General features: G+C 34.3%; 1 protein-coding gene across 5 annotated transcripts in view; it reads right to left on the minus strand.

Annotated features, from left to right (window-relative positions):
• Window positions 1–7099: 7099 nt before the first annotated feature.
• Window positions 7100–27900, minus strand: part of LOC134536019 (atlastin) — a 61377-nt gene continuing 40576 nt past the window's right edge. For 4 of the 5 annotated variants that reach the window (XM_063375515.1, XM_063375518.1, XM_063375516.1 and 1 more), the window contains exons 5-11: window positions 26951–27103; window positions 25568–25706; window positions 23088–23272; window positions 21075–21296; window positions 18653–18867; window positions 14795–14861; window positions 7101–12252 (exon numbers count right to left, since the gene is read on the minus strand). In XM_063375515.1, the coding sequence (XP_063231585.1) occupies window positions 12115–12252; window positions 14795–14861; window positions 18653–18867; window positions 21075–21296; window positions 23088–23272; window positions 25568–25706; window positions 26951–27103 (1119 nt within the window). In that variant the 3' untranslated portion in view covers window positions 7101–12114. Of the gene's footprint in view, window positions 12253–14794; window positions 14862–18652; window positions 18868–21074; window positions 21297–23087; window positions 23273–25567; window positions 25707–26950; window positions 27104–27900 lie in introns of all 5 variants that reach the window. The other variant, XM_063375514.1, reaches the window with a different exon arrangement.

The raw sequence follows: 27900 nt of genomic DNA on the forward strand, positions 1-27900 counted from the left end.
TCTTTAAGAATATTGTTTACGTTTTTAAAGAGCATTGTTATGTTTAGGTAAATACTGTTAGTTGTGAGAACGTTGGGTGGTTGAGATGATTCCAGTACTTTTGTGTGTTAATATCATGCTTCAGGATCCTCGTTTGACAGTCTCGAACCATTTCCAGGACGAGGAGTTGGTAGTGATGAACGTGAATGCATGTACATACCTGCCAACTTTTACGGATTGTCCGTAAGTTTTACGGATTTTAATACTATTTTACTGTTTTACGGACGTCTTTAATATCTTACGGATTTATTTTTGCATGGTGGTTTATTACCGTTCACTGTACCGGCCATGTATACCTGCCAACTTTTACTGTACCGGCCATGTTACCGACGCACCGACGGAAGGCGGAATGAAAACAAAACAAGAGATAGTTAGTTATTTGTAAATGGTTTGGACTGGTCTATGTTTGTTTTCCACTTAACACAACGAAAAAGTGCTTCCTTAAACGGAGGAACGGACCACAATTGTGACGTCAGCCCTACCTCCTTGGTCTGTTCCTTGTTCTTTATATTATGTCCAAAATGGCTGACTATTGTTCGTAGTTCCAATGTATTGCTGCGCAACCGTTTTTTTGTTCTCGTTTGTATTTACGTGATGGGAACCATGAGTAAGCTAGCCAACAAGAAATATATTCAGACTTACCGTACTGCGTATAACAACGAATTCTCGTGTATTCTGAAATCGCAAAAAGGAGAAACTTTTGTGTTTTGCACAGTGTGCCAGTGTGATTTTAGTATTGCTCATGGAGGTAGGTCCGACATAACTACACACGTTAAGTGTCCTAAGCATAGGAAAAACGTGCTTTCTTAGGAAGAAAATAAGAAGATTGATAGCTTTTTCACCAGTACTGCACACACGGGGTTGGAAGTGACGAAAGCAGGCACTGTTGATGGCAAGTGGGCTGAATTATCAAGAGTTCGTGGAGTAGATGGCTTCCTGAAGTATAACAGACTGTCAAATGCTATCAATTCTGTCAATCCCCCACAGTAATTCAGAATGTGAGCGCATTTTCAGTTTGGTAAAATAAACAGAACCCAATTTAGGTCCTCCATGTCATCTAAAACTTTGCAGTCTATTTCTGTGTTGAAATCAAGGAATTGTGTTTGTTATGAACAAAGATTTACCTCAGATTTATTAGGTAAAGCAAAGAAGGCAACTACTGCACATTCTAAGTCTTAAAATTGCATCAAGGATGATAATCAGGAGATAACTGAAATATGTAACAAACATGTGATACTTATAGCAAGGTATGCCTTTAAGTAATCTTGTTTAGTGAATACTATTGCTTTTGTTTTGTACTTGATCATTTTGCTTTTCATATGCATGCTGTGTAAATTGGCACATTCTGGATAGGTTTAGTTTCCCAGTACATTTACAATATTGACTGTATGAGGTTTTCATTCTAGGCCATAGATATGCCCTTCATGTCATTAGTAAATTAGCAGAAACCAAATGGAATAGAAAAATAGAGAATAATTGCACATAAAGCATGTAAAAAATTTCCGCATTTGATTTACGATACATTTTCCCAATTTAAAAGTTTTCTTGATGACCAAACTAAAAAGTTGGCAGGTATGCATGTATGATTTCATTGTCTGCGTGTTTCATGTCAGTCCTACAAGTTTTTATTCATCCCTACATTGGTGTTGTCTATCAACGGTGTTTCGAAAAGAACTCAGACTGCCGAAGGGAACTGTACAATCTCGTTCGCGACACATTAGAGTGGGTTGCAAATGGTCTCAGAGTTGACTGGTAAGCATGGATATTCCTTGTTTGTGGGTCCTCTATGATGAATCCGTTGATTATTTGAGCAAAAGAAAATTGAAATTTGATGAAATCTGCTTGGTATTTGGCTGTGTTATTTTATTCGTGTCGAAGAATTTTTCCAACAATTTTAAGTTTTCAAGATTGTAATTTTCTGTCTAGTTGCTTTGCACAGGGTCGTAGTGGTGGAAGGTCTTATTCAATTTTTGTTTCAATGTTGGCTAATTTAATGAGTATTCGTATGTGCAGTCATTCCAGTACCAGATAATTGGCGTAGGCTGATGCTGTCTTCTATCGCAATACGGTGAATGAACTGTTCATAAGATTTTGATTTTATGTTTTGATTACCTTGTTTGTTTGTGTTCACAATGTTTGTTTTTGTAGTATGTTTTAAGAAGTGTGTACTTCATTGAACAGCCTTTTTTTTCCTACTATGGCTGGCTACAGTGAGTATCTCATTAGGATTGTCAGTTAAATCTTGTGGGAAGAAAATACTACTCCGAACAAGCCTGCTGATACCCATACACATGAGATATGCAAGAAAATTGAAATAGGAATCTGGTTATTTGGAGTGGATTTTTGTAAGATGAAGATTTGTTGGTGTAAAGAAGTGGGCGTTGATTTGGATAAGTGGATTCCTGCTTTGAGATCATGCCAGTCACTGTCTTGAGTACTTGGGGATGAAAATGTAGTTGGTTCTGTTAGCATGGACACTTCTTGATGTTTTGGAGAATCAATAGCAGGATGCAGATGAGGAGCCCGTAAGTTCTAAGTCGTGATAATGGCCCGTTCATTCCAAGGCAGTGTCTGTTTCTGTGTGCATTTATTTCTTGGAGAAATTGTGCGAAGTCCAGTAACTGTGTCGATGTGACCTTCAGGATTACGAGTTCCCATGGTTCGTAAGGAATCGGCTTTGCGGATATTTGTTATACATAGGTAGATTATTTTGGTTGTATAATTTACATATGGCTGATCAGTTCATCAAGGGGATCTTAGTTGTTTCATTGGATGAGAAGATAAATGAGACTGTTAAAGTGCAGGGTGCGAGTCAGTGATCTGTTGCTTCGTTCGACAGTTCATGCCCGTGCTGTTCCTTTCCTTATTCCTCTGTACTTACCAAAGCAGAATACAGTCAAACCTCATTATTACAAACCTGAAGGGACCATAATTTTAGCACTTGTAATAACGAGGGTTTGTATTAACCAAACTACAGTAGAATCTTGTTATAGCGAGCACGGTAATAGCGAGAACACTGCTATAACAAGGTATTTTTGAGGAATTTACGGCGTGATCGCTTGAAGCGCGCTTTTGTTATTTGTCTGCTTTATCTCCACCCCTCTCGCTCGCCACTAGACATCTTGCCGTTGACGCCTGTCACATTCTTCAGCCTTGCAGTCGCCACCTAAGTGCGTGGCTTTAAAAATAGAATCCCATCCTTTCTTTCTTTTATCAAACTTCCGTTAGTTATCTGTGCCGTGTGTAGACAAAGTTTGAGATTGGAACAGAAACAACGTAAGAAAGTATTTTTTACAAATATGTATGTTTTTATAATCACATATTTTCACGTTTTTTTTGTTGTTATCTTAAAAGAGATAATATTAAAAAGCTGCTCAGATGAGATTTAATTTTCTTGGTTAACAAAAACTATTAATTATCAAATATTTTTAATTGTTTATATTCTATTTATTATTATTTACGCGACGTCATACTGTACGCGTACGCAATACGACTGGATTTGTTGCTGCAACATAACATAGCATGTTATGCAGTATCAGAAGTAACGAGTAACGTAACGATAGTAACGAGTACTAATTGTTATAGTAACGAATACATACGGGTACACATTTTTTCGTTACTTTTACACCTCTAGTAGGCACTACCGTATTTATTTCCGAATCGCTAGGACAGTTTTCTTGTAACTTTTGTTTAGGTCAGTTGTTGGGGTATCTGTCCGGGAAAGAGGTGGTGATGGTTTGAGTTTAATCCCAAATTTATTTCCTAAAAAAGTTGACAGGTTTCTTTAAATGAAAAAAATATAGTTTTCCAGCAACTATTTCGTTTGAGGCGTACGTGCGTTGCCGCAGCCGCACTCCTGCTTTTTTGTAAGGAATTAAATTGTCACGCTACACTAGCACCACCTGTTAGCAACATTCCGAACCAACATGGCCGCCAGCAGACAGCCCGCGTCGACAATAGATAGCAGGACAATGCTGTGTCAGCCGCGGGCTGAGATGCTATACTTACGTGGTGTGGTAGGGTATTCTGGTTATTTTGACGCAATAGGTGATCGCATCCGTCTGCTCACAGAAATTAAGATTTCGTTAATATAACCTGTTATTTTCCAATTATACAGGTTTAAACACAATTTTTATGCTATTTTTGGTTAATTTTTATTTTTTGGGGGCCAAAATTTGTTCAATTCGGTTATAGCGAGGACACGGTTATAGCGAGGATCAAACCTGGAACCGTGACACCTCGCTATATCGGGACTCTAGTGTATTGGGATATCATGACAAAAAAAATTGATTGAACTTTAAATGCCTATATTAACAATTATAAAGAAAATTATACACACCGTTGGCTGGCTTCACTCATGCATGACAATATGTAAACACTGAATAAAACAAACACAATGCAACACTTACAGAATAAATCAGAATACAAACTTCAAAAAACTTGCATTCATGACACATTTTCTATTCTAACATTTGGTTTAAAAAAAAAAACATCAATTCTGGTTTGCACTATCTTTTTCTTATAGGCATTGTTTACCACATTTAACTTTGGTCGTATCTACTGCTGCCGACTCCCTACACATAGTTTTGCCAACAAGATTGTTGCGATCCTTAAACCATTGTAGCCAACCATTGCTGAACTTGAAGTCTGAAATTCCTAACCTCAATGCTAGGTAGTCTGCCTTCTTCTGAATCATAGGTCCAGAAAGTGGCAAGTTTGCTGCACACATTTTTTAAAACCACTGCAACAAGGTAGCTTCCATTTCTTGATGTTTTTGGCCTCTCATCCTTTTTCTTGTTGATAATCTGCACGAACTCGCAAAAGCCGATTCAATCTTTTCACGATTTTTTAGTATTGTCGACGACGACAATTGCGGGATGTTAAATTCTCTCGCAATTTCAATTTTCTTTCTCTCTCCATTGTCTACTTCTTCGATAATTTTAACTTTAACTTGCAATGTAAGTTCGTTGCGTTTACGTTTCGCAGTCATATTACAAAACAACTAACACTCAAAATTGAGGTTAAGATACACGTGCGTGAACAATGGAAAATATCAGAACTTTTGTCCATAGATTGTTTAAACTTCTACGTATGTACATTTCCGACGAAGAATATTAATAAGACACAGAGTTTTTCCTTTTTGTTTTCCGTTTACAACATGGCATCTTTTATAGTTTAGTTACTAACATCGTCACTAGAGTTGAATTTTTCATCTTGTTTTTTGACCATTTTGCGCTGTAGGATACATACATGTATCTTTGGAGAAACGTTTGTTTACATGACGGTTATGAAGACGATTTACTTTAGACTTCGGCGGTGAAATTCGTATTAACCGTTTACTTATACACGTTAACAGCTACTTGAGGGATCAAAACAACTTCGTAATTCATATTAACCGTATTTCGTATTTAAAGTACTGAATAACATAGGAAATCATACTTTATTTTCCGGAGACTGTGAAAGTACATCGCATACATGGGAATTTCGTACTAAGCGGATGCGTATTAATGAGGTTTGACTAGCATATTTAAGAGAGCCTTGCTATTCTTTATTTTTTATAGGGAGAGTTTGATATTTAGTTTCTCCTAATGGTGGATATAAATAATTGGCTGTCTTGAGATATTTCATAATTTGGAGGTGGTGGTGTTTCTGGTAATTAGAAAATATCTGACGAGTCACCATTTGTTCCGATGTGGTGGTTTCACTATCTCTATATCCGACTGGCATGAGATATCATGTGTTTGGTAAGACTCTAGATAATTAAAGTACTCACCTTCAATGTTGTTTGCATATATAATATCAAGGGGAGATTTGCACTGTAGAATGTTGCCTGCATTGCCAGTATTGCCAGTGGGTATATACCTCATGGATGTCAAGACATTTATGTCTTATATACTGGGTGATAATTAACTTGGGCTAGTCACAGAGATGATGGGAAATAATGGTATTGCTCTTCACTTGTCCTCTTATCTTATTTTTAAGTAAGATAAATTACATAGTATCTGCCATTCAGAGAGAAAATACCATTTCTAAATCACTCTTCATTACAGTCAAACCTCATTAATACGAATCCGCTTAGTACAAAATTCCCGTTTATGCGAAGTACTTTCACAGTCCCAGAAAATAAAGTATGATTTCCTATGTTATTCAGTACTTTTAATACGAAATACGGTTAATATGAATTACGAAGTTGTTTTGATCCCTCAAGTAGCTCTTAACGTGTATAAGTAAACGGTTAATACGAATTTCACCGCCGAAGTCTAAAGTAAACCGTCTTCATAACCGTCATGTAAACAAACGTTTCTCCAAAGATACATGTATGTATCCTACAGCGCAAAATGGTCGAAAAACAAGATGAAAAGTTCAACTCTAGTGGCGATGTTAGTAACTAAACTAGAAAAGATGCCATCTTGTAAACGGAAAACGAAAAGGAAAGAACTCTATACCTTATTAATATTAGTCGTCGGAAGTGTACATACGTAGAAGTTTAAATAATCTATGGAAAAAAGTTCTGATATTTTCCATTCTTCACACACGTGTATCTTAACCTCAATTTTGAGTGTTTGTTGTTTTGTAATATGACTGCGAAACGTAAACGCAACGAACTTACAATGCAAGTTAAAGTTAAAATTATCAAAGTAGACAATGGAGAGAGAACGAAAACTGAAATTGCGAGAGAATTTAACATCCCACAATCGTCGTCGTCGACAATATTAAATAATCGTGAAAAGATTAAATCGGCTTTTGCGAGTTCGTGCAGATTATCAACAAGAAAAAGAATGCAAGGCCCAAAACATCATGAAATGGAAGCTACATTGTTGTAGTGGTTTTAAGAAATGCGTGCAGCAAACTTGCCAATTTCTGGAGCTATGATTCAGAAGAAGACAGACTACCTAGCATTGAGGTTAGGAATTTCAGACTTCAAGTTCAGCAATGGTTGGCTACAACGGTTTAAGGATCGCAACAATCTTGTTGGCAGAACTGTGTGTAGGGAGTCGGCAGCAGTAGATACGACCAAAGTTAAATGTGGTAAACAATGCCTATAAGAAAAAGATAGTGCAAACCAGAATTGATGCTTTTTTTCAAACCAAATGTTTGAATTGAAAATGTGTCATGAATGCAAGTTTATTTAAGTTTGTATTATGATTTATTCTGTAAATGTTGCATTGTGTTTGTTTTCTTCAGTGTTTACATATTGTCATGCATGTAGTGAAGCCAGTTTATACTACCAACGGTGTGTATAATTTTCTTTATAATTGTAAATATAGGCATTCAAAGTTCAATCAATTTTTTTTGTTATGATATCCCAATAGTTTGGTTAATACAAACCCTTGTTATTACAAAGTGCTAAAATATGGTCCCTTCAGGTTTATATTAATGAAGATTGACTGTACTTGTACTCGCATTTTATTCCAAAATGGGTCTTTTTTTAATTAAATAAAATACTTGGAAACTAGTATAAAAATATTGTTTTATTTACCAACCCAGATAATACAGCATATGATATAGTTAACTATTTTCTCTCAATAACAAACTTTATATGCCACATAGTTGATATTTGTCAAATTATATAACTTAAGTTACAATTCAAGATATGTAGTGTTTGAATTATGTTTAAACAATGTTTTGTACAGGTTGATAAGATAATGATTATTCCATGTTGTTACACTTGTTTTAAAATTAGAATGAATAAGTGATTATTTGCAACTATGAACATATATATTTTTCAAATAAGGCTGGATAACAATTATTAGTCACACTGTTTCTATTTACAATAGAATATAAAGTTAAGGCTTTGTTCAGTGTCTCAACTTAGTGGTGCTTACGAAATATGGCCCCCAGTGTTGAGTATAAGTCTTTAGTTCTGATGAATGTAGGAGGTAGTGAGACAATTTCATTCTTTCATCCAATTGTCTCCATCTCACCACTTTAGCAAGTAGTAATTATTCCTCAAAATGAATGGTATTAGTATACCAAATAACAGCCCTTTGCCTAGCATTTTTATCCATGTGGATTTAGTATTTATAATCATCCAGTTGGGCTGGATGTATCAGAATAACAGGAGTTTTTTATCTCAGTAAGGTAAAATGTGTGTGTACGAACTATTTTTTTTTGGTTTTATCAATTTATATTATTTTAGCCATCTTTAAATATAACTAGAAAATTTGTATCATGTTCTGCAAATTACAATAAACTCTTCATATCTTTATGTTAAATACTTCAAAACATTTCTGAATTCAAGTAGTAAGCAGAAAATAATGAACCTATGTGTAACTTATTTAATATGACTGAAAAGGTTTCTTGAAAAGACAATCATAAACAATAGTTCATACACACTTCCACATGTTTTACTGTGTTAAAAATTCCTGTAATTCTGATACATCCAGCCCAACTGGATGATTATAAATATTAAACTCACATGGATCAAAATGCTAGGCAAAGGGCTGTTATTTGGGATACAAATACCATTAATTTTCAGGAATAATAATAACATCTTGCAGTAGGGGTGAGATGGAGACAAGTGGGTGCTTAAATGCAGTTGCCTCACTACCTACTACAGTAATAAAGCAGCACAGAAAGCAGACAAAATAAAAAGAGGACTGAGGCCCAACACCAGTGCCACATTTCTTACGCACCAAATAAGCTGAGACAAGGAACAAAGACTTATATTCATTCTACTGTAGATAGATATATAGTGTGACTCATATTCGAGGGCTACCCTTATTGTGAAAAAATTATACTTTTATAGCTGCATAAATACAGAGCAAATAATCCCTTTCATAAACATAACTCATACATTCTAACCTTAAAACAGGTGTTTGAACATGCAATTATAAATTTCTTACCAGCATGTCAAAACAGTGTTTAAACATAATATAAAATCAACATGTTTTCAATAGTAACTTATGCATAAAATATGGTAAGGTGCCTAGTAACACTGCACAAAAATGTAAACACAAAAATACATGCTTTAAAAATACTGCAAATATTAAAATACATGACTGACATTGTATCCTTAAAATAAATTACTTTGCAATGTTAAGATCAATTAAATATATGTATTAACAGAATTTAAAAAAAAAGTTTGTAGAAAAAGCACAACATCTATGTAGATTTTACCTATACACTTGATTGAGCATCCATTTTGAAATTAAATGTGTTTAGAATTCATATAAAATATTTTTTTTCAGCTGATGTATGTTCACCATCAAAATAGTTGTCAAATCTATCAACAAGGTGGTGATACTGATAAACAAGTGCCTTTTCTCCTCAAAATGCAGGATTCCATGTAGCTGGAAAAAAAAAAATCTTTCTTGTAGTTTCTTTTTCCTATACTTTTTTACTTGCATTCATAATTATTAATCAGAAGATGATGCATCACCTACTAATTCTCTTAACTGCAATTATCAAGAAGTACCTGATATTAATAGACATACAAACAGTTGGATTGTCTTTACTAATTACTCTGCCAATAGGAAACCAATTTGCAATATTGATACTCTTCCAATCAACAAACAGTGTAGTTTCTATGCCATTATGTATGTAAAACCAAAAAGTAAATCTACCAATTAACCTAACTGTGCACACATAGTATGTGCAGAGCTTCAGAAGAAACCATGTGATTTGAAAACTGCTCAATATATTCAAGTAGTGTCCGTTTACAAAAACAAAATTCCAGAATGTGCCAAGGACAATGGGTATATCTATTTCTATATATTTTTTTTTTAAACTGTATTGTTAGAAAAGTGAAATAACTCATGTTTTTAGACATTAAAAGCCCCGTACAGATTCTTAAACACACCCGAGGGCCTTGCATTACACCTTTATCTATACATCTCCCCCATAATTTATAGTTCCATAATTTCTCTGCACAAATTTCATAGTTGTCCTATGCTCTTAAAAGGTGATTCCACACTAAATACACCCCACATTAAATGAGCCCCCTGAAAAGTATCCATAGAATGGGAAACTATGATAGAGATCTGACAGTGCACCCTAACAGTTTAATAAAAGAATAATTTGTAGAGACTTTTAAAGGTTAAATAACTCAGGATGTTTAGGCAATCTCATAATTTCTCTAGAACATAAAATTTGTCATACAAAGTATCATTGAGAGTTATTCTGCGCATTTGAATTACGTGAAGAATATTTCCCTACACATTTTGGAACACATTAAGTAAATTAGCTTTACTATTTATGGAGACCAGTGCTTCAGAATACGCAATTTCGGATAACATTTTTAGGAATGCATTAGTCGTGCTAAGTAAGGGATTGGTGTAAATGTATTTTCCCACTGTTTGTGTGTCTGCAAGTACCAATCTGTATATACTCAACTTCTTGCCTTTGCAGCTTAAGCTTAACATCATAATTCAACATTTAAAATATTTCAGGGCATTAGCATATAGGAAAACATTAACATCAACCAGAATGGCAAGTGTAGAATCGCACAACATTATGGCACAACCCACGACCTCAAAATAGTGCAGGAAATCAACAATTGCAAGTAGTTTAAAGCTTCTCAACATTCACAATGATGTTACTAACCCAAAATGATTCACTTTTTGTAAATCTGTAAATGTAACAATATTTTTACAACTGATTTAATAATTATAAAATATATTTAACAAAATCTGTAAGTTAACAAGGTGGATACTCACTCAATGAGAATACAGACACTTTTTAACATACAAAAATAAAATATTTCTATGATATGCCCAAAACTTTAAAGTGCTTGTGGGCACCAATGATTTGAGCACCCAGCAAAGTTAGCATATTCATAACTATAAACCAGTTGGTACAGTCATCAATTCCACAATACTTTTAAGTTGCAAACCTAAAAAATTTACAAATAATTTTGAGAATGGGCTTGGTCTCTTAATTTATTTATGCTGTTAGAAAATAACTGCCAAAAAAAATTTGTACCTGATAAACAAAATGAAAATAATTATCAAATCATCAAAAGAATCAACACTATAGTAATTAAAATACTCAAACTTAATAGGTAAACCATTCACTAGATTCTTTTTAAGAAATTGAGCTGACACATCCAAAGCATTTTTACACATTTAAATGTTTGGTTATTAGACATAATTTTTATGCAGTTCAGTAAAATGTGCTTGTGTTGCAATGCAATAGAAGCACAATTAGCTTTCACATTAAAACTATGATCATATTCTGGTATAAAATATCACATAAACATAGACATGCATCAGCTCAAAATCTGATGTTAAATAACCCCCAGTGATGTATATAACTCATTGAAAACCATTACTTAAATATAGCAGAGGACAGAGCCAGCTCAAATCAAGTAATGCAGTAAGATGCCACTAAACACAATCTACTAAATATAAATACACTGAGTGATCTGTTAGTATGTTTCTTACAAATAATTAAATATAAAAAGTTAACCTACGTGATAAGTTACAAAAATTACACACCTCAAGTAAAAGGAGTGGTAATAACTACATAATTTTTAATATCTGCAAATTCACCACACACTATTTTAAATCCACACGTAGTAACTTGCACACTGCAAACTATAATGAAAAATGTCTTAAGAAGTAAATTTTTACCCTAGCATCCTAACTTAATTTTAAATAAATTTACAAATGGTGTTTGTTTATTACAGCATTTAATGAACAGTATATAACTTAGGTAGACTAAAAAAAAGCCTCACAGATGAAATAACCCTTAAAAAAAATTGTTTTACTAAAGAAGATTAACGCAAGTTTCACAAAAGACATCAATTAACTATTTAGTAGTATGGTTTTGTTTGTATAATAGCAAAAATAGAAAAAACTCACCCTGAAAACCTGAAAGGAACACCTATAAAAGAATACTCACTCTACAAAAAAAAAATCAAGTTATCTGGTTCTTAATGATAGTCTAATAAATATTTCAATGGAAGAATTTTTTTTTTAAAGTACTCTTATTGTTTAGGCACTAGGTGGTTTGATTATTGTACAGAATATTCTAAAACAACATGTTCAACATGAACAATCGGCCGTCAGCTGCAGCAGGCAGGTCTCTATCACAAAGCTCGGGGGAGGACGGGGGGGCAGCCCGCACGAGGCATCACGTGTTCTTCAGCTTCCCGTTGCTCGACGTGGAAGCTGTCGCGTTGGTCCCGTTGTTCATGGCCATCTCGGTCGCCTGGTGAGCAGCCTGCTGGATGCCAGCCTCCAGGACCTTCTGGTACGTGGGCCGCATCACCTGCGCAGGAGAGCGCCCTATACGTCCACAGCAATGCCGATACTTGCGAAGACTTCGACCAACATCACTGTAACTAAACATTTTAAGTTTCGTGACCTTTCCACCCACTGTTATCTTAAGGGGAATGGAAAGGTAAAATATCTTGGGAATGCTGGAATCGAATATCAAGGATAAAATCTGAACTACTCATCATATTTCTTTGCGGTTTGTTTTGCCAACTAGATAATTTAATTACAGAGGGTTGTGTGTACAGCAGTGGCCACAATAATGCATAGTTTTTTAGAAAAAAATTAAATAACTTTATGCAGAAATAAGGGGTATTAGCCACAAAATTATAGATTATACCAAAATATAATTTTTGAATGGTGTAATACAATATTATCTAGAGCTCTATAATACAGAATTTTACGTAATTGCTCAACAAGTGTGTCCTTCCTTACCTAAATGTTGCATGGCAGGTTTTAATTGGTTAAAATTCCTTTAAAATTCAGCGATCAAGTGTTTTTCACTTTGATTATAATAGAGTTCTAGATAATATTATATTACACAATATAAAAATTACATTTTGGTATAATTTTTAATTTTGTGGATAATACCCTTTATTTCTGCATAAAGTTATTTAATTTTTTTTCTAAAAAACTATGCATTATTGTGGCCACTGCTGTACACACAACCCTCCGTAATTAAATTATCTAGTTGGCAAAACAAACCGCAAAGAAATATGATGAGTAGTTCAGATTTTATCCTTGATCTTCGATTCCAGGATTCCCAAAATATTGTACCTTTCCATTCCCCTTAATATATATAAATCCAGTGTCCTGATGTTTGTTTCCAGTGAACTCTTCACCGAGCCAACCAATTTCGATGAAAATTGGCATTTATATGCAATTTTTTTCCATCTTGAGAGATATATGAGAGTTTTTATTTCGATTAATGGTCTTAATAATTTATAATTAATAATAAACTGATCATCAATGTTGATTGGTGTTTAAGCCCGGGAAACAGTGGGTACTTCGTCTCCATGACAACGTTGCGTGCTCGAGAGTCGGGAAACCATCGGTGCTATTCGTTTTAGATAGAGATAAATATATATAAATAGCGAGATGGATAGATGATTTGTATATGTGTAACTACTTCAAACATATTACAAAACAAAACTGAATGAGGCATTGCAATGCATGCCAAGCATTAGCTAGATGATGGAATCTTTTCAATATTAGTAATCTCTTATTTTTCAGCTTTTTACTATAGTGCGTTATATATAGTCTAGATTACATACAGACCACCAATTTTTAGATATATACAGGTAAATAACTATACACTGGCAGAACGTCTGTCGGGATCTGAAAGTGATATAAATTATTTTGCACACTTGACATTCAAATTAAGAAGACAATTACATACATCATCTGATTTTGAAAAAGGTCCCCCTCACCCTGTGTTCAGCCCGGGCAACGCCGGGTACTGCAGCTAGTAAGTAAATAAAAGTCCAGCTGCCATCTACTAATACCTATGCGTAGAGATGAGATTTTATGGTTTTGTTTTTAAAACAAGAGATTTTGGTGTTATATTTTTTTATTAATTTTGTTTATTCATAATGATAGCCTATTATTCAATAAATATGACACTTAAATGTTCCGTTATACTTATTTCACTAATCCAGTTTCTTTTTGATTGATACATGAAGCACTTTTACAACATGACAATTTGTAATAAGCAGTTCTAACTACTCGGAACAATAAACGTAAATTCACAAGTATTTGTGTGTCTGAAAAATGTACCAATGCTTTAATTTAAAAATAAGTTACTTGTAACAGTTGCAAAATCAAACAAACAGTAAAAAAATTTCCAATCTAGTTAGTAATACATTTTGGTACAAACTTAATGTTAAATAAGTTATAATGATTTAATTTTAACTAAAAATAATAATAATTATTATTATTAATTTCAGTTGCATTTCAGTCCCATAAGGTGTATTTAATTAATTTGGTTTGTATGGTCTATTGGCATGCTTTAAATTACATACAAAGTGTTTCCTCTGCAAAAATTTAATTTATGTAGTTATTAAGTGGGTAGATTTCACACATCAGCACAAACAATAAACAATAAATCCAGTTGAAATCTTGTGACACCAATAATATATAAAATTAGGCCAAATAGGAACTTAAAGTCTTGGAGGTGAAAATTTGTAAGACAGACAGCCAAAAACTGCTGTGCAAGTATTAGTTTCAGTTGCATAAGTGCATAGTGTGACTAAGGCATTAGTTGTAACATATATACGTATCTCATATTGAAAAAACTTTTCCATATTTATATTTTCTTTTTTAATATGTAAAACTAAAAGTATTTTGATAACTGTTATAAAACTTTATTTCTTTAACGATTTACAAAGTGTTTGAAACTTGTGCAGGTTTTAAATCTATACAAACATACTGCGGTAACATTGCGAAAATGTGGCAAAATCTGTACTAAAATGCCCCTCTAAAAGGTTTATTTCATCAAGCATTCACTGTAGATATATGATTATACTTATAAAACTTACATGTTCCCATAAAATATTTGCGAACTCATCAACCTGTGCTCCAATCTCTCTCATTTCACCACTGTACCTGTAAAGAAAAATTGTACGAGTAAGATAATGAATGACAATACTGTAAAATCAGAAGGGAAAAAAAAATTCATGCCAGATTTTCTTAGTGTTAAAATAATTTTCAAATTTACTGTGCATTTGCTCATGATTATTAAGTTTAAAAATAAAAAAAATTAAGATTAAGATGACAATTTCTTCATTTGTGTGTACAAATGTTGAGCAAATGTGCAAATTAATTAATTACTGAATTTTAAGTTATAAAAATTCACATGGGAAGTTTCAAGCCAAGACAATCAACTTTGAAAATATGCATGAATTTCAGCCTGATCAATGAGAAACCTACACCAAAACAAACAAATCTAAATCAGGTGACAGTTTTAGCAGCTGTCTTGACTGCTTTAACAGAGCCTCACTTGTGCTGTACAACATTAAAATTTTAAAATAACTGATTAGCTGCTCAGGTGCACTCATTGATGAGCACCAAGTCCAAGCCCAATTGGTTTGGAGCCAATGAAAATTATGTGATCTTACTGCAAGAAGTAAAAATGAATACACACACATTAAGTGTTTACAACGTCCAGTTAAAAAAGAAAACAAAAATTCCAACAAAATACATAAATGCACAATCAAAATACCTCTTACTTAGTTTTCGTAATATACTTCATGTCATTGTACACCAAGAGACAGATCAGAATTTAAGAAAACTGTGGAAACCATGAATCACAAAACTCGGGATGGATGAATCAGGACTCAAGTCTGCAAGAGTAGTTGTTTATCACTATGCCATCGCTAGAGGCAAAATTTTATGGTTTTATTTAAGGTTTCATTTATTTTTTTAAACAGAAGATTTTGATGTTATTGTTTTCATTTTAATAAAAGCTGTTCTGTAATACTCCACCAAAATAGGGGTATATTTTATGTGTTGTATTTTTACGATAAAAAATTAGTAATAATTTGGTCTAAAACAGGTACATTCAGAACAAAGAAAATAAATTGGCATGCATCTGTGGTTTAAGTGAGATTCAATGAGAAATGCACAATAAAATTTAATTAATTAATTTTTCTGATCTATGCATTTAGTTAATATATTTTGTCCGGAAAAGACATTAATTGAACTTTAAATATTAAAAGATTACTTTTTTTATGATTTGAAAAATGTTTTCATTAAATACTGCTTAATTCCATGATATAACTTGTCTTCTGGTGCTGTATGGTGTATTAATTTGAATTTCAGTGTTATTTTGGTCTTATCGCAATTCACTGTATAGTAATATTGTCCCTATCAATAGGAAATACATGTGAAAACTGAACTTAATCCCAAAATTTCACACACTAAAAAACTTACAAATACGTATTTCACAGAATTCTCAATTCAAACGAGACTTATAAATGTATGTGGAACAACACACATTGTACTAAATGAATCCATCAGTTGCAACAGCAGCTTCTATTTAACTGATTAAAAAATGTTCATTTTAAATGTATTGCAAGACTTGAGTTGGAATGGTTGGTTCACCACTCATGTGTGAGTATGTATATAATACAAATACAAAATGAACTGCATATCACGATTTCTAATATCCTGGCAACCAATGAATAGAGCCCAGTCTAGGCTTGTACGTATTTCTCGCCTAATACTTAGTACCTATCTATGAAACCACAGGCTTTTTAAAAATAAATGTCATACATTTTCCTTTATTCAATGGTAGTTTCATAATTTGTCAAGCAGGAAAGTAATAAATATTATGGCATAGAAAAACCAGAAACATTTATTTTTTGCTATCTTGCACCAAGACAATTAATATTGCTCTGGTGATTTTTAAAATATATTTCACGCCTTCCAATTCTTGCTCCTCCACTTTTGGAGTGCTTATAAAATTTCCAAGTCTTACACACGCCTTGTATTCAAACACAGAATAACAGCTTGCAAGCAAATTTTAATATTAAAAATGTATTTTTCACAAAACTTTAGCTTTGTAATTTGTTAACAACTATAAGCAGAATGAAAAACACTAGCTAAGACAGTGGTCTTCAAACTTTTCTGAATCAAGAGCTAATTTTTTCCTTAGCTGAAGTGCTGCAAGTTGCATCAAGTCTCACACATTTTCACCATGATCATTGTGACTGTTTTTCAAAACTCATAATTTATCATTTTTTGTACGCTGATAAACCAAACTTAAATCCAATTACTTACATAAAAAAAATATCTGATATTAGAAATTTAGAATATGCTTTAGAATGCCCACCCTCAAATTCCACAAAGATTATAAAATACATTTTTGAAACTAAGGAAATTTAGTATAAAATTTAGTGATGGGTCGAGACTCGAAAAATCGAGCGAGTCGAGTCGAGCCGGCGAAACTAAACTCGACTCGAAAACCGAGTTGATTAAGATCGTGTCCTCGAGTCTCGTCAAAGTTTAGTTTTTGGCTCGACTATAATGTTGCACAATTTCCAATAGTGAAGGTACTTATCCGAAACCATGCACTTTAAAATAAAATAAAATGTATTATTTAGGCCTACCTAGTGGAAAACCTCTGATCCAACACTGAAAACCTTCAAAACGAAGTCGGAAGATTATTTATTTTCGATCGTTTATAACCGCAAACAGTGTATCCCATCCTTCAATTTGCACTTAATATTTATAACTGCAACAAAATACCTTTATTTAACTATAACGGAATTAAAAAATGTTCTCTAGATTCAGTCATGAACAAGACCACGTTAATATTTGGGCAGCTTTGGAGGTAAATAATATTTACTACTAAACACTAGATAGCCGCCATTTTAACTCTTGGCCAATGGCCTACGTAAATCATCATACAGCCAGGGAATGTTGCCACTTTGTCGAATCGATATAAACAATAATTGAAATCTCCAACCAGTTTTCCATGGCCGAACGTAAAATTGAGGCTGTTGAAGTTTATGTTTACACTTGAGTTTGCGTCGCCGGCGTCGTATTAATAATAAACGGTTTAGTATTAGTGGAATGGATATGTTGTACGGCCTGGGACGTCACAAAGTGACGCATAGAAATCAAGAGCAGAGATTTGAGAATTTTTTGAAAAATTTGATCATCAGACAGCTAAATGCAAGTGCTGAAAAAAATTTACAAGACTCAGTCATCATCAAATTCACGTTTGATTCGTCACTTGGATGTGCATTTTCACTTAAAGCATCCGTATGAAGATTAAAAAAAAATACAAAAAATCAAATGTGTAGGGCAACCTTCAATAATTCAAAGTTTTCATATTTAATTACATATATTATATTGAGAAATATTTAACATATTTATTTCGCTCATCATTTTGCCACTTGAACCTCGCTAAGTTTGACTCATCTCGACAAATTTCCATGACGTCGGCTAGAGTTCGACTCGAAGACAAATTTCTATGAGTTCGACTCGAGCTCGACTCGAAGATAAATTTCTTTGTTTAACTCGAACTCGACTCGATGCTGAAATAGGGTGACTCGACTCATCACTAATAAAATTATATTTAAATAAAATAATTTAAGTATTAACTTTTCACTTTGAAATTATAATTATTGTTTAGGAAGACAACAGCACTTCCCAAATTAAATGCATTTCAGGTTTTTCTTTTATTCAATTGATTTTTAATTTTCTCTTTAGATTATCTTTCCAAAATGGTAGATACTTATTCCACATTAGATTTTTTTTTTAAAAAAAAAAGGGGGGGGAAGATTCATCTCTTCCCATTGTAACTATGTACACCAGACTAAATACTAAATACGCAAGTACAATTAGTACAAAATGAACACAATATATAAGTGCCAATCAAGTCTCCTTACCTGACATATGCCCACAGAATAAGTGTCAGCAGCGCAACTCCCATAACCAAGTTGCAAATGTTGGCCAGGGAATACATGCCCACCAACCCGAACAAACCGGAGATAATGTAGAATATCACAGCAACTGCGATAAAAACTGCTGGCGTCCTCGCTGCTTTGAAGATGTTTTTGCTCTCATTGTGGTTTTGGAACTGGACGTACATATCTTCGAGCTCCTACACAATATATCAGAAAAAAATAAAGTTATTTGGCGGTTGCACTAGAAAACCAAGGGCATTAGGTATTGGGGCTTTCAATACTTTTGATACCCCACAATACTGTGTGGTATGATAGTGTGCATACTTCAGAATTTACTGTATAGTAAAAAAACTTTCACAGTTTAGTCTCCTTTCATTTAGTCAATCTACAGGCAGTAGCTGGGAATGAAGTTATGTGACTTGACACCAGTCAGTGCTCCCTCTGCTCCCACAGGCCATTATGCCTCATCAGTATCTCACTAGGGTGTGTGTGACGCAGGTGCATAAATAAAACACATGAAGAGTCCCAAGTGCAGCGAATCAAATATATGCTACCACCGGCGTATTGATTGTCACCCAGTCGACAATTAATCATCGACACAGAGTTTTAAACCCATTTTCAGGGGACATTCATCGTAATAAAATTTCTTTGTTATTAAATTTAATTATCATAGTTTTTTTTTTTTAAGAGTGTGCCAGAGCTAACAACCAAAGTTCTGTCCCCCGTGTTTCGCAGAAACGACCCCTAACTGCAGTGGCCACTGGGGAGATCGGGCAGATGCATCTCCCTCAACACTGGGGCTGGTCACACTGTCTTCCACCTGCAGCTATCTCTCTCTCAACGTGTCACCGTTCCTTCAGTCATTTGGCTCCGTGGCTAGCACTCTGTGATCCACCACTCTCCAGTGGTGTCACCGATCAGCGATTTTCCATAATGATGTTATAAGCATGAAAACATTACAGGCAGTATCTTTGTAACAGGGTTTTACAATCAATTTAAGCTAAATATTTTGTACTAATATTTCGCAGGCTGAATATAAAATAGTAAAATATATACTTTTTATGTGATAAACTGATTATGGACTAAAATACGAAAGGCTCTTACAAATACAGTAGAACCCCTGTCATACACTTTTCAACGGAGGGCACAAAAATGGTGTATGATGCGGGAAAGTGTATGAAAAGGGAATGGCAATAATAAAATTTTTTTCCAATCTAGCATACCAGCACAATGTCAGATTAAACATAAATACATGTGTGTAAGTAATTGCATTATATTAATGAAAGATATGAATTCATCATTATATATACATATAATAAAACCACCAGAAATGTAAAATACAGTCCATAATCAAGTAAAGCTGACATGAGAAACAGTGGCCTTGCAAAATGTTATGAAGTCCTTTCTTGGAAGGGGGGAAAAGTCACCAAGCCTAAATTAGAAATTAGAAAAAAAACGCTATTGTAAAAAAAATCACAAATTTTTGCTTGTTTGTTTCATTTTACAAACAACTTTATGCAACAGAACAATTTTCAATAAAATTTTAACTTGAGAAACGTAAAATACAATACAATCCGATCGTAAGAAAACAATAACAAACGGGTATATTCAGTTCAAAGATTAATGAATGCACAAAATATGAAATCCGTTCCTTGGTCAAGCGCTTGCACACTTTTCATCATTGCTAGTTTGCGCTACTAGTCTCGCTTGATGCTGGCCATAGATGCTACTAGCGAAGTGCACAGTCTTCCTGATACTATCGATATCTATGGCGCGATAAAGTTATTTTCTTACGTTGGCAAAGGTAAACAATGAACGTTTTTTTTTAAAAAGAAAGCATTAAAACGGAGTTTATAAGGCGGAATATAAAAAAAAATTGTGAGTTTTAGGGCATTTCCGCTTCGTAAAAACGTATGAAACGGGAAATTAATGATTTTATAAGTGTATGATCCGGGAAAGTAAACCATTGTAAATATAGTACTTTCGGCGGGACCAAAATTAATCGGCGTATGACACGGGAAAACGTATGTAACGGGAACGTATCATCGAGGTTCTACTGTATTCTGATTTAATAAAATTTCTTGGATATAAGCCATCGCAGTTTTGCACTGTTTTGTCATGAGAAAAATTCATAAACGCAATCAGAAAAAAAAAAGAAAAAAGAAAAGGAGAACCATAAACCCACAGAAAACAAGCCTAAATCAGCTGATATCAAAACAGATAAATACAATGATGAACCTAAACAGTTAATATGGACAACACAACTATGACAGCACAGACGAACAAAATTCAAACAAGTCCAAGAAATTGTATTAAATAAAAATTCCTCCACTGCGTTAATAGTTTCAAGAACATACAAATATTCTGCTTGAAATTAACAATGAAAAATAGTCAATGATCTTACTTTTTCCAGTTTCTCCCGATACTGCTCCGAGAAGCTCTCGCCACCCATTTTCCGCTTGTTGCGGAATTGGAACAACGCCTTGTCCTTGGTTCGCTGGTGCTCCGTTTCGAGGATGGTGACGTTGAGATACGGCTTGGTGCCGCCACAGATCCCTTCCATCAGGCCCGTGTACAGCTCTTTGGCCGCAGCGACCGCAGACAGGTTGTTGGCTTCGGCTGTGGCCTGACGGCATACCACGCACAGAGCATCGTTACACTTTGCACTGGCTTTTAAAATAAAATTTACAAAATAGATACATTATTTTTAATTGAGCTCTTAAGTTTCATCAACAGTGTGGTCATGAGAAACAGAAGACACTAAAACCAAACCGAGAGAGTGGGGGAGTGCGCAAAATCCATGGTACCCAATATCCAGGAGTGTTAATTAAGATCCAAGTTTTTTTTTAATTTCAATGCTTGGGTTTACTCTTGATAGGACGAAAATTAAAATTTTCATGTTAATAGAATTCATAGGCAATTGTAAATTAAATAATGAAAGGACCCAACAAAAGTATTTGTCCCCGGGCCCTTAGTTTTTCTCTCGATGACCCTGCAAATCAGAAGGTAACACAAATGTAATTCTCTCAGGTCTATATAATAAGAAGGGGCAAGATTTTGTTGTTTTATTTTTAGTATGATTTAATTTTAAAATAGGAGATTCGTGTTATTTTATCTCTATATTGTCTTCATTCATTTTAAAAAAGTGTATTATTCGACAAATATGCAAGTAAATATTTCGTAACACTTATTTCACCAAAATATTCTCATTTTCATTGGCACCTAATGCACTAATTAAGAAAAATCATTAGTAATAAGCATGCCTAGAACAGTCTAGTATGAAACATGAAAATAAATTTAAAATTTTTTTGCATTTTAAATATATGTCATCATAAATGTAAAAACATTGTTACTAATTTAAGAGATGCAAGATCAAAACCATATAATGATAATTTTATTTCCTCTCCATTTAGGTACTACAAAAATCATGCCAAATAAATTATATTCAATGAATTAACCATGATAATAAGATTTTTGTGATTTGAGTTACATTTTATCAAATTGCTGGTTGGGTTCAAGTTTTTAGTTACATTTCAGTGCTAAATGGTATATTAACTTACATTTCAGTGTTATTATGTTGTATTAACAAGCTTTGCAGTGTTATTTTTAATTTATATGCAATTCAACAGATCGCACTGTCAAAGTAATAGAGCCATATCTCAAAAAAATGTGAAATTGAGTTAAGATCGCCAATGGAAACAACATCTGCCAATCTTACCAATGTAATACATTAGGCCATACCTGAATTTTGAAAAATAACGGTCAAAACACGATGTTGCGATGGACGCAAGTCTGAAATTTAACCATGTTATTGCAATAATATAGCCTCTTGTATAATCTTTACCCTAATAATAAGGAATCAATAGTCCAACATATCCTTGGAAAGACTTCAGGAAACCATGGCAAACCAAGTTGGATGATCGGACAGAGAACTGAACCAAGGTTCCACCATGCCTCGCTCGATAAAGTACTTATCCTGAGTTATTTATAAACATGGATTCCAAAACCAGCTGTTCGATCTCTGACAGTAATAATACGTAGGTTTTATAGAATTTAAACTTCACTCAGTTTCTCTTATATGTATATATATAAAAAAAAACTAGATTCAGTGTATTCTGCACATTTAAATTAGTCTTAAAATTCACATGATGCACTGTAATGCTCACAAAATGCATGTATCACATTCATAATTGAAATTAATTTGTGTGATTCAATTTTAAGCTAATATAATCATGTAAGCAGCCAAGGTTTACTGAAAATCTACTGCTAACTTTCTCATTCCTACAAACTATCAGTTGCTATAAACCAAATAATATACACATGTATGCAATCAACTGTAAAATGTATTATCTTTGAAATGTATTGTAACTATAATAAAAAACTTAAGTGCTAAAAAAATTTTTAACAGTCAACCAACCGCCAGCATGGACTTTGGTTCAGGAAGCTCGTCTCCTTTGTATATTTCAAGGTACGACTTGAAATACTGCACAAGTTCCTTGGCTTTGACTTGTTGCCCGGCAATTTCCTTTATCACCAAGTTCTCCGGAGCCAGTATCATAGGAACAAACACCTCCAACTGCTTCTTGAATTCTGGTTCGATGTCTGAAACATACGTCATGGAGCACTTTACGCACTGATTCAAATTACTGTAGATGAAGGCTTCATTGCAACAGCAGTACATCTCAAATTTTGTTTATACTGTGATACAGGATGTTTAATGTGAAATGAGTGGTGAGGATTCTGCTGCTGTTATGTTATTTTACCAGAAATATTGCATTCCATGGCATGTTGCAAGACTTGATTGACTTTAAACGAACAGGAGCGCATGGATACTTCCCAGTTCCTTCAAAAGTGTTGTTGCACCACTATCGAAATACAGCCTTCAATATAATAATGTGTGTGTTGAACACAACAGGATTTTGTTGTAAATACACAATGATAGGGGAGAGTGAAATTTGTGAAAATAGGAGAGGTAAGAACTTACTGGCAGAAACAAAAGCAAGAGATCAAACCAAGGCAGTGCATTTTTGGATCTACAGTGAAACCTCGATTCTACGTACACTCATGGTTCTCCAAAATTTGTCCTTACGACCGAGTTGTACGTACGAACCAGCGAGGCCAAATTACGTCCATTTGTGGCTACCCCCCACCCCCTCCACCACAATTTTTACCACAGCTGCAGCGGGAAATGAATTGCCATTGCCGTTGCCGTGTCCTGCTGTCACAGGAAATTATCTGCCGTGTCTATATATTATGCTGATGTATTTTCGATCGAAATTATATCCTATTCGTGCAGAAACAACACTTGAGCTAATCAAACGTAAAAATTAAAAAAACTCGACACTGAAGGCAGTGTCGTAAGCCCCGTGTTTACATTTTTTATGTTTTATATGAATAAAACAATAATTAACAAACTATATATTTCCTCAAATAAAAAAAATACCGTGCGTACTTTGTAGGTAAGATTAGCTAGTAGGCCTAAAAACATCGTGAAAAACGTAACGTTTATAGTCGGCAATGAATATTTTAAAACGCAAAATATACATATTTTATATTTTATAACATGAAAAGTTGCTTTTATTTCTAAACTTATAATAATTTAAGCCTAGGCGTGTAGAAGTCCGCGTAATTATAGCAGGAGACAATCTAAAATGCACGAGGGAAAAACGTAATCTAATCTCACGAATGTATAAACGTAACGGGAATATTACGTGGCTGCTTAAGTTCTGATACTGTATTTATGTCGCAACTTAGCCGAAATACTGGTACGAGACATAAACTTCACAAGATAAAATGAGCGGAGTCTTGGTAACTATTTTATACGTATTTTATAATTTCCAAAGTATTGTACAGTTGACGCATATTTTTAAACTAACCATTTATTTCTGGGGATCGTAAATAATTTATTATTGGTATCAAGACATCGAGATGAACGTTAACTTGAAACCGTACGGCAGCAAGAAAACTGGTGCGTATACCAATAAACTGGTATTAGAACTGTACAAAACTGGTACACGGGAGGTGGAGCTTATATTTTTTTCCGCTAAGATCGCTTCTATTGGCTGTCTGCTGATGGAAAGTGACGAGTCTGGGCGGAGCGTTGAGTGAGTTATACTGCGCATGCGCAGCTCAGCGAACAAAGAGAGAGAGAGAGAGAGAGAGAGAGCCGGCCGGCGGCTACGCCGCGCCGTAACAGCAGCTGACCGAGTACAATGACCTTTCTGCGCGTAAGGCGCGCTATAATTGACGGTAAATTTTCATCAATTTGCAGCCTTTTTTTTTTTAATTTTTTACTGTGACGCAATGTGTATGTAGCCCGTATTTGTTATAAACGCAGCAGGTTGCAACAGTATTTTAATATTCTTTAACGTATTTGTTACACTTTTCATATATTTTTTTTTTCTTTTTTGCCTCATTTTTCACGGTTTCTAAAAATCTGTACGTACGACCGAGGTGTACGTACGAACCGGGGGCCGTACGACCGAGGTGTACGTACGAACCGGGGGCCGTACGAGCGAGGTTTCACTATACTACACAAATAATTTGTAAGCAAATCAATAAAAAATGTGTTAAAAATTTGGCCAACTAATTTAAGTATGGTGTTTCTTCAAAATTATTTATAAGGGTTAAAAATAAATATTTTAAAGATAGTTTTTTTGCATAAAAATCACATCCCTACTTTTCAAACTTTACTTCAGCATAAACTGTGCAACAGTTATGCAAAAAAACACAGTATTATTCAAAGTTATAATTAAATAGTTAAGTTAAAAAATTTAATTTCTTCAAACATGATGCAACAGCATACAAAAATACACAAGTAAACAGTATCTCGCTTGTCTAATGTACCTTATATTTGAATAAAATTTTAAGCACACTACATAATATGCAGTTTGTTACCTGAAAGTTTGCCATCAAACTCGGGGTTGGTTGCTACCTTCAGGCCTGGATGAGGCATGAGGAAACAAGAGATGTTCGAAAAGCACTTGACAATGTGCTCGCGTAGCGACTGTAGTTCCGGATGCTGCTTATCTGAAATCTACAAGTACAACAAACACTTCAACTCCACAAAAGCCTCATGTGATCTGTTTTGTAAACATTTAGTTGCATAAAATAAAATAATGGATGGTACAAACAGAACCGTTTCAAGGTTGATACATTATTAGGCCAGTCCACACGCAAAGTTTTGAGCAAATTTAAGATGTTGCAGGCAAGATGTAACATGTGGACAGGCAAACTGTGAAGTTTTACGAACTTTATTGAATTTTAAAAAATACGAAATATAGAGAGGAAAGACTGAGAAAAATACATAGTTCAAACCTCATATCTGCACAGGCAAGTCAATATGTTGTGCAGATAAGTTGGTGTTCCATTAAGAGCAGTTTTTGTTCGAGGTTGGCACAGATAAACAACATTTTTTTTTTAAAGATAGTGAATATGGCTGACTTTCGCCAGTGCTCTAAAGTGTTTCTGATAAGATTTTATTAAACCATTATTAAATATTACCCTTTAATAAATATTACCCTTGTTTGTGGTCAGTTTAAAGTAAAGAAGTACTGGTAAAAAGACGTACATTGTGCTGCAAACAATTTAAAGTATTCCTTTCACAGAATCCTCTACACAGCTACACATGTTTAAGGTATTAATTAATGAACTTAAGAGATTGTTTAGACATAATCATAAATTCATAGTTCTTATAGCTCCTTCCAGTCAGCTTCTAATGTGCAGAATTAAATTTCTCATTCCAGTATTTTGCCTTCCTACGTGTGGAGTTACCAATTGTAGGAAATGAGTGTATGTACCGACATCCATACGTGTCACTGCGCCAAACTTCACACTCTCACCTTGCAACTCACGGAGTAACCTCACATGGGAAAAGGGTTTTTCAGCAGACAGAACCTACACCACCTTGAACGTGGTTTCCTGACGTATTTCAACAGTTGAGTTTTAATGAAACAGATTGTAAAAACTGATGGAACTAACAATTCTTAAATGACTGTCTCGTACTAATAGCAGAGTAAAACATGCATGCGTGTGCATGTGGGGAAGCTCAAAGGTGTTACAGTTTAGTCAGTATAGTTTTAACTGTGCAGGTAAACTGTTGCTCAAAACATTGCATGTAGACCGACCTTTAGTGCGACAACATGCAAGTATAGAACATAAGGATAATATTTCCATGACATTTTTCCAGTTTTCAACAAACACTTGACTGTCCAAGCGTTCCACACACGTGGCAACCCTGCTAAATAATCTACAATACATCAACTGCGAATGTCTGTTTACCTGCAGTCTTCGTTTCAGTATGCGTTCACCTCCGCTCGAGCCATACTGTGCCTCGTACGGGAAGCTCCAGTCCCTGACCAGAAACTGCAGCTTCTGAAACGGCGTGCTTTCACTGTCCTCCACCAGTGCCAGCCGGCCATATTCCGTAAACAACTGAAAAACAAGAGTTTAAACATTTCAAACTTAAGTCACACCCATTTTTGTTTTGTTTTAAATCTCCAATCAGCATGGAGAAAGTGATGCTACATGCTTGACGTCTCATTCACACTGGGGTCAATACAGACGATGAAGGGTAATCAGATGAAAATTGAGCACTTATGAAACACATGGGTGAGGAGAAAGCAGTGCCCAGAAAAAACCCACCTGCTCCAGGCAACGTCTGCCAAATTTCCCAATTACAAAAAAAATTTGGATGCGACCCTGCTCAGAATCAAACCCAGATCATCTTTGAGCGAGATGAGTGATCTGACCACCCACCTGCCGTGACACCCAGTAACTAGACCTGTGTGAATATCTTTTTTTTTTAAATTGAATTTGAATATAAAATTATTTGCGAGTAAAAATATTGAATTTTAATAATACAAATGAAAATTAGAATTCCACTAAAATTTTTTTGTCACATCATGCAACTACCTCTGGAAAATTAGACAAATGATATAAAAAGAAAGGGTGGTTTGGTTACTGTAAGTCAGCTACAGTAATTATATGGAAAATGTTTGTAAAATTTTTAAATTATTAAAGTAAAATTGTTTTTAATTATGCAGTAAACATATATTTACCTAAAGTAACTTAACCTAACCAATCAATCTTCAATTTCAGTTCCTATTTGACTTATTTTATAGAACCTGCTAATCTACATGTTGATCCAGAAAATATTACTAACTGCAAAATACCATGAAATCCACTGCAGGCCATTTCACAAAAAAAAAATTAATCATTTTTTAATGCTG

The sequence above is a fragment of the Bacillus rossius genome, chromosome 10 (assembly GCF_032445375.1).
Source record: "Bacillus rossius redtenbacheri isolate Brsri chromosome 10, Brsri_v3, whole genome shotgun sequence".
NCBI lineage: Eukaryota > Metazoa > Arthropoda > Insecta > Phasmatodea > Bacillidae > Bacillus > Bacillus rossius.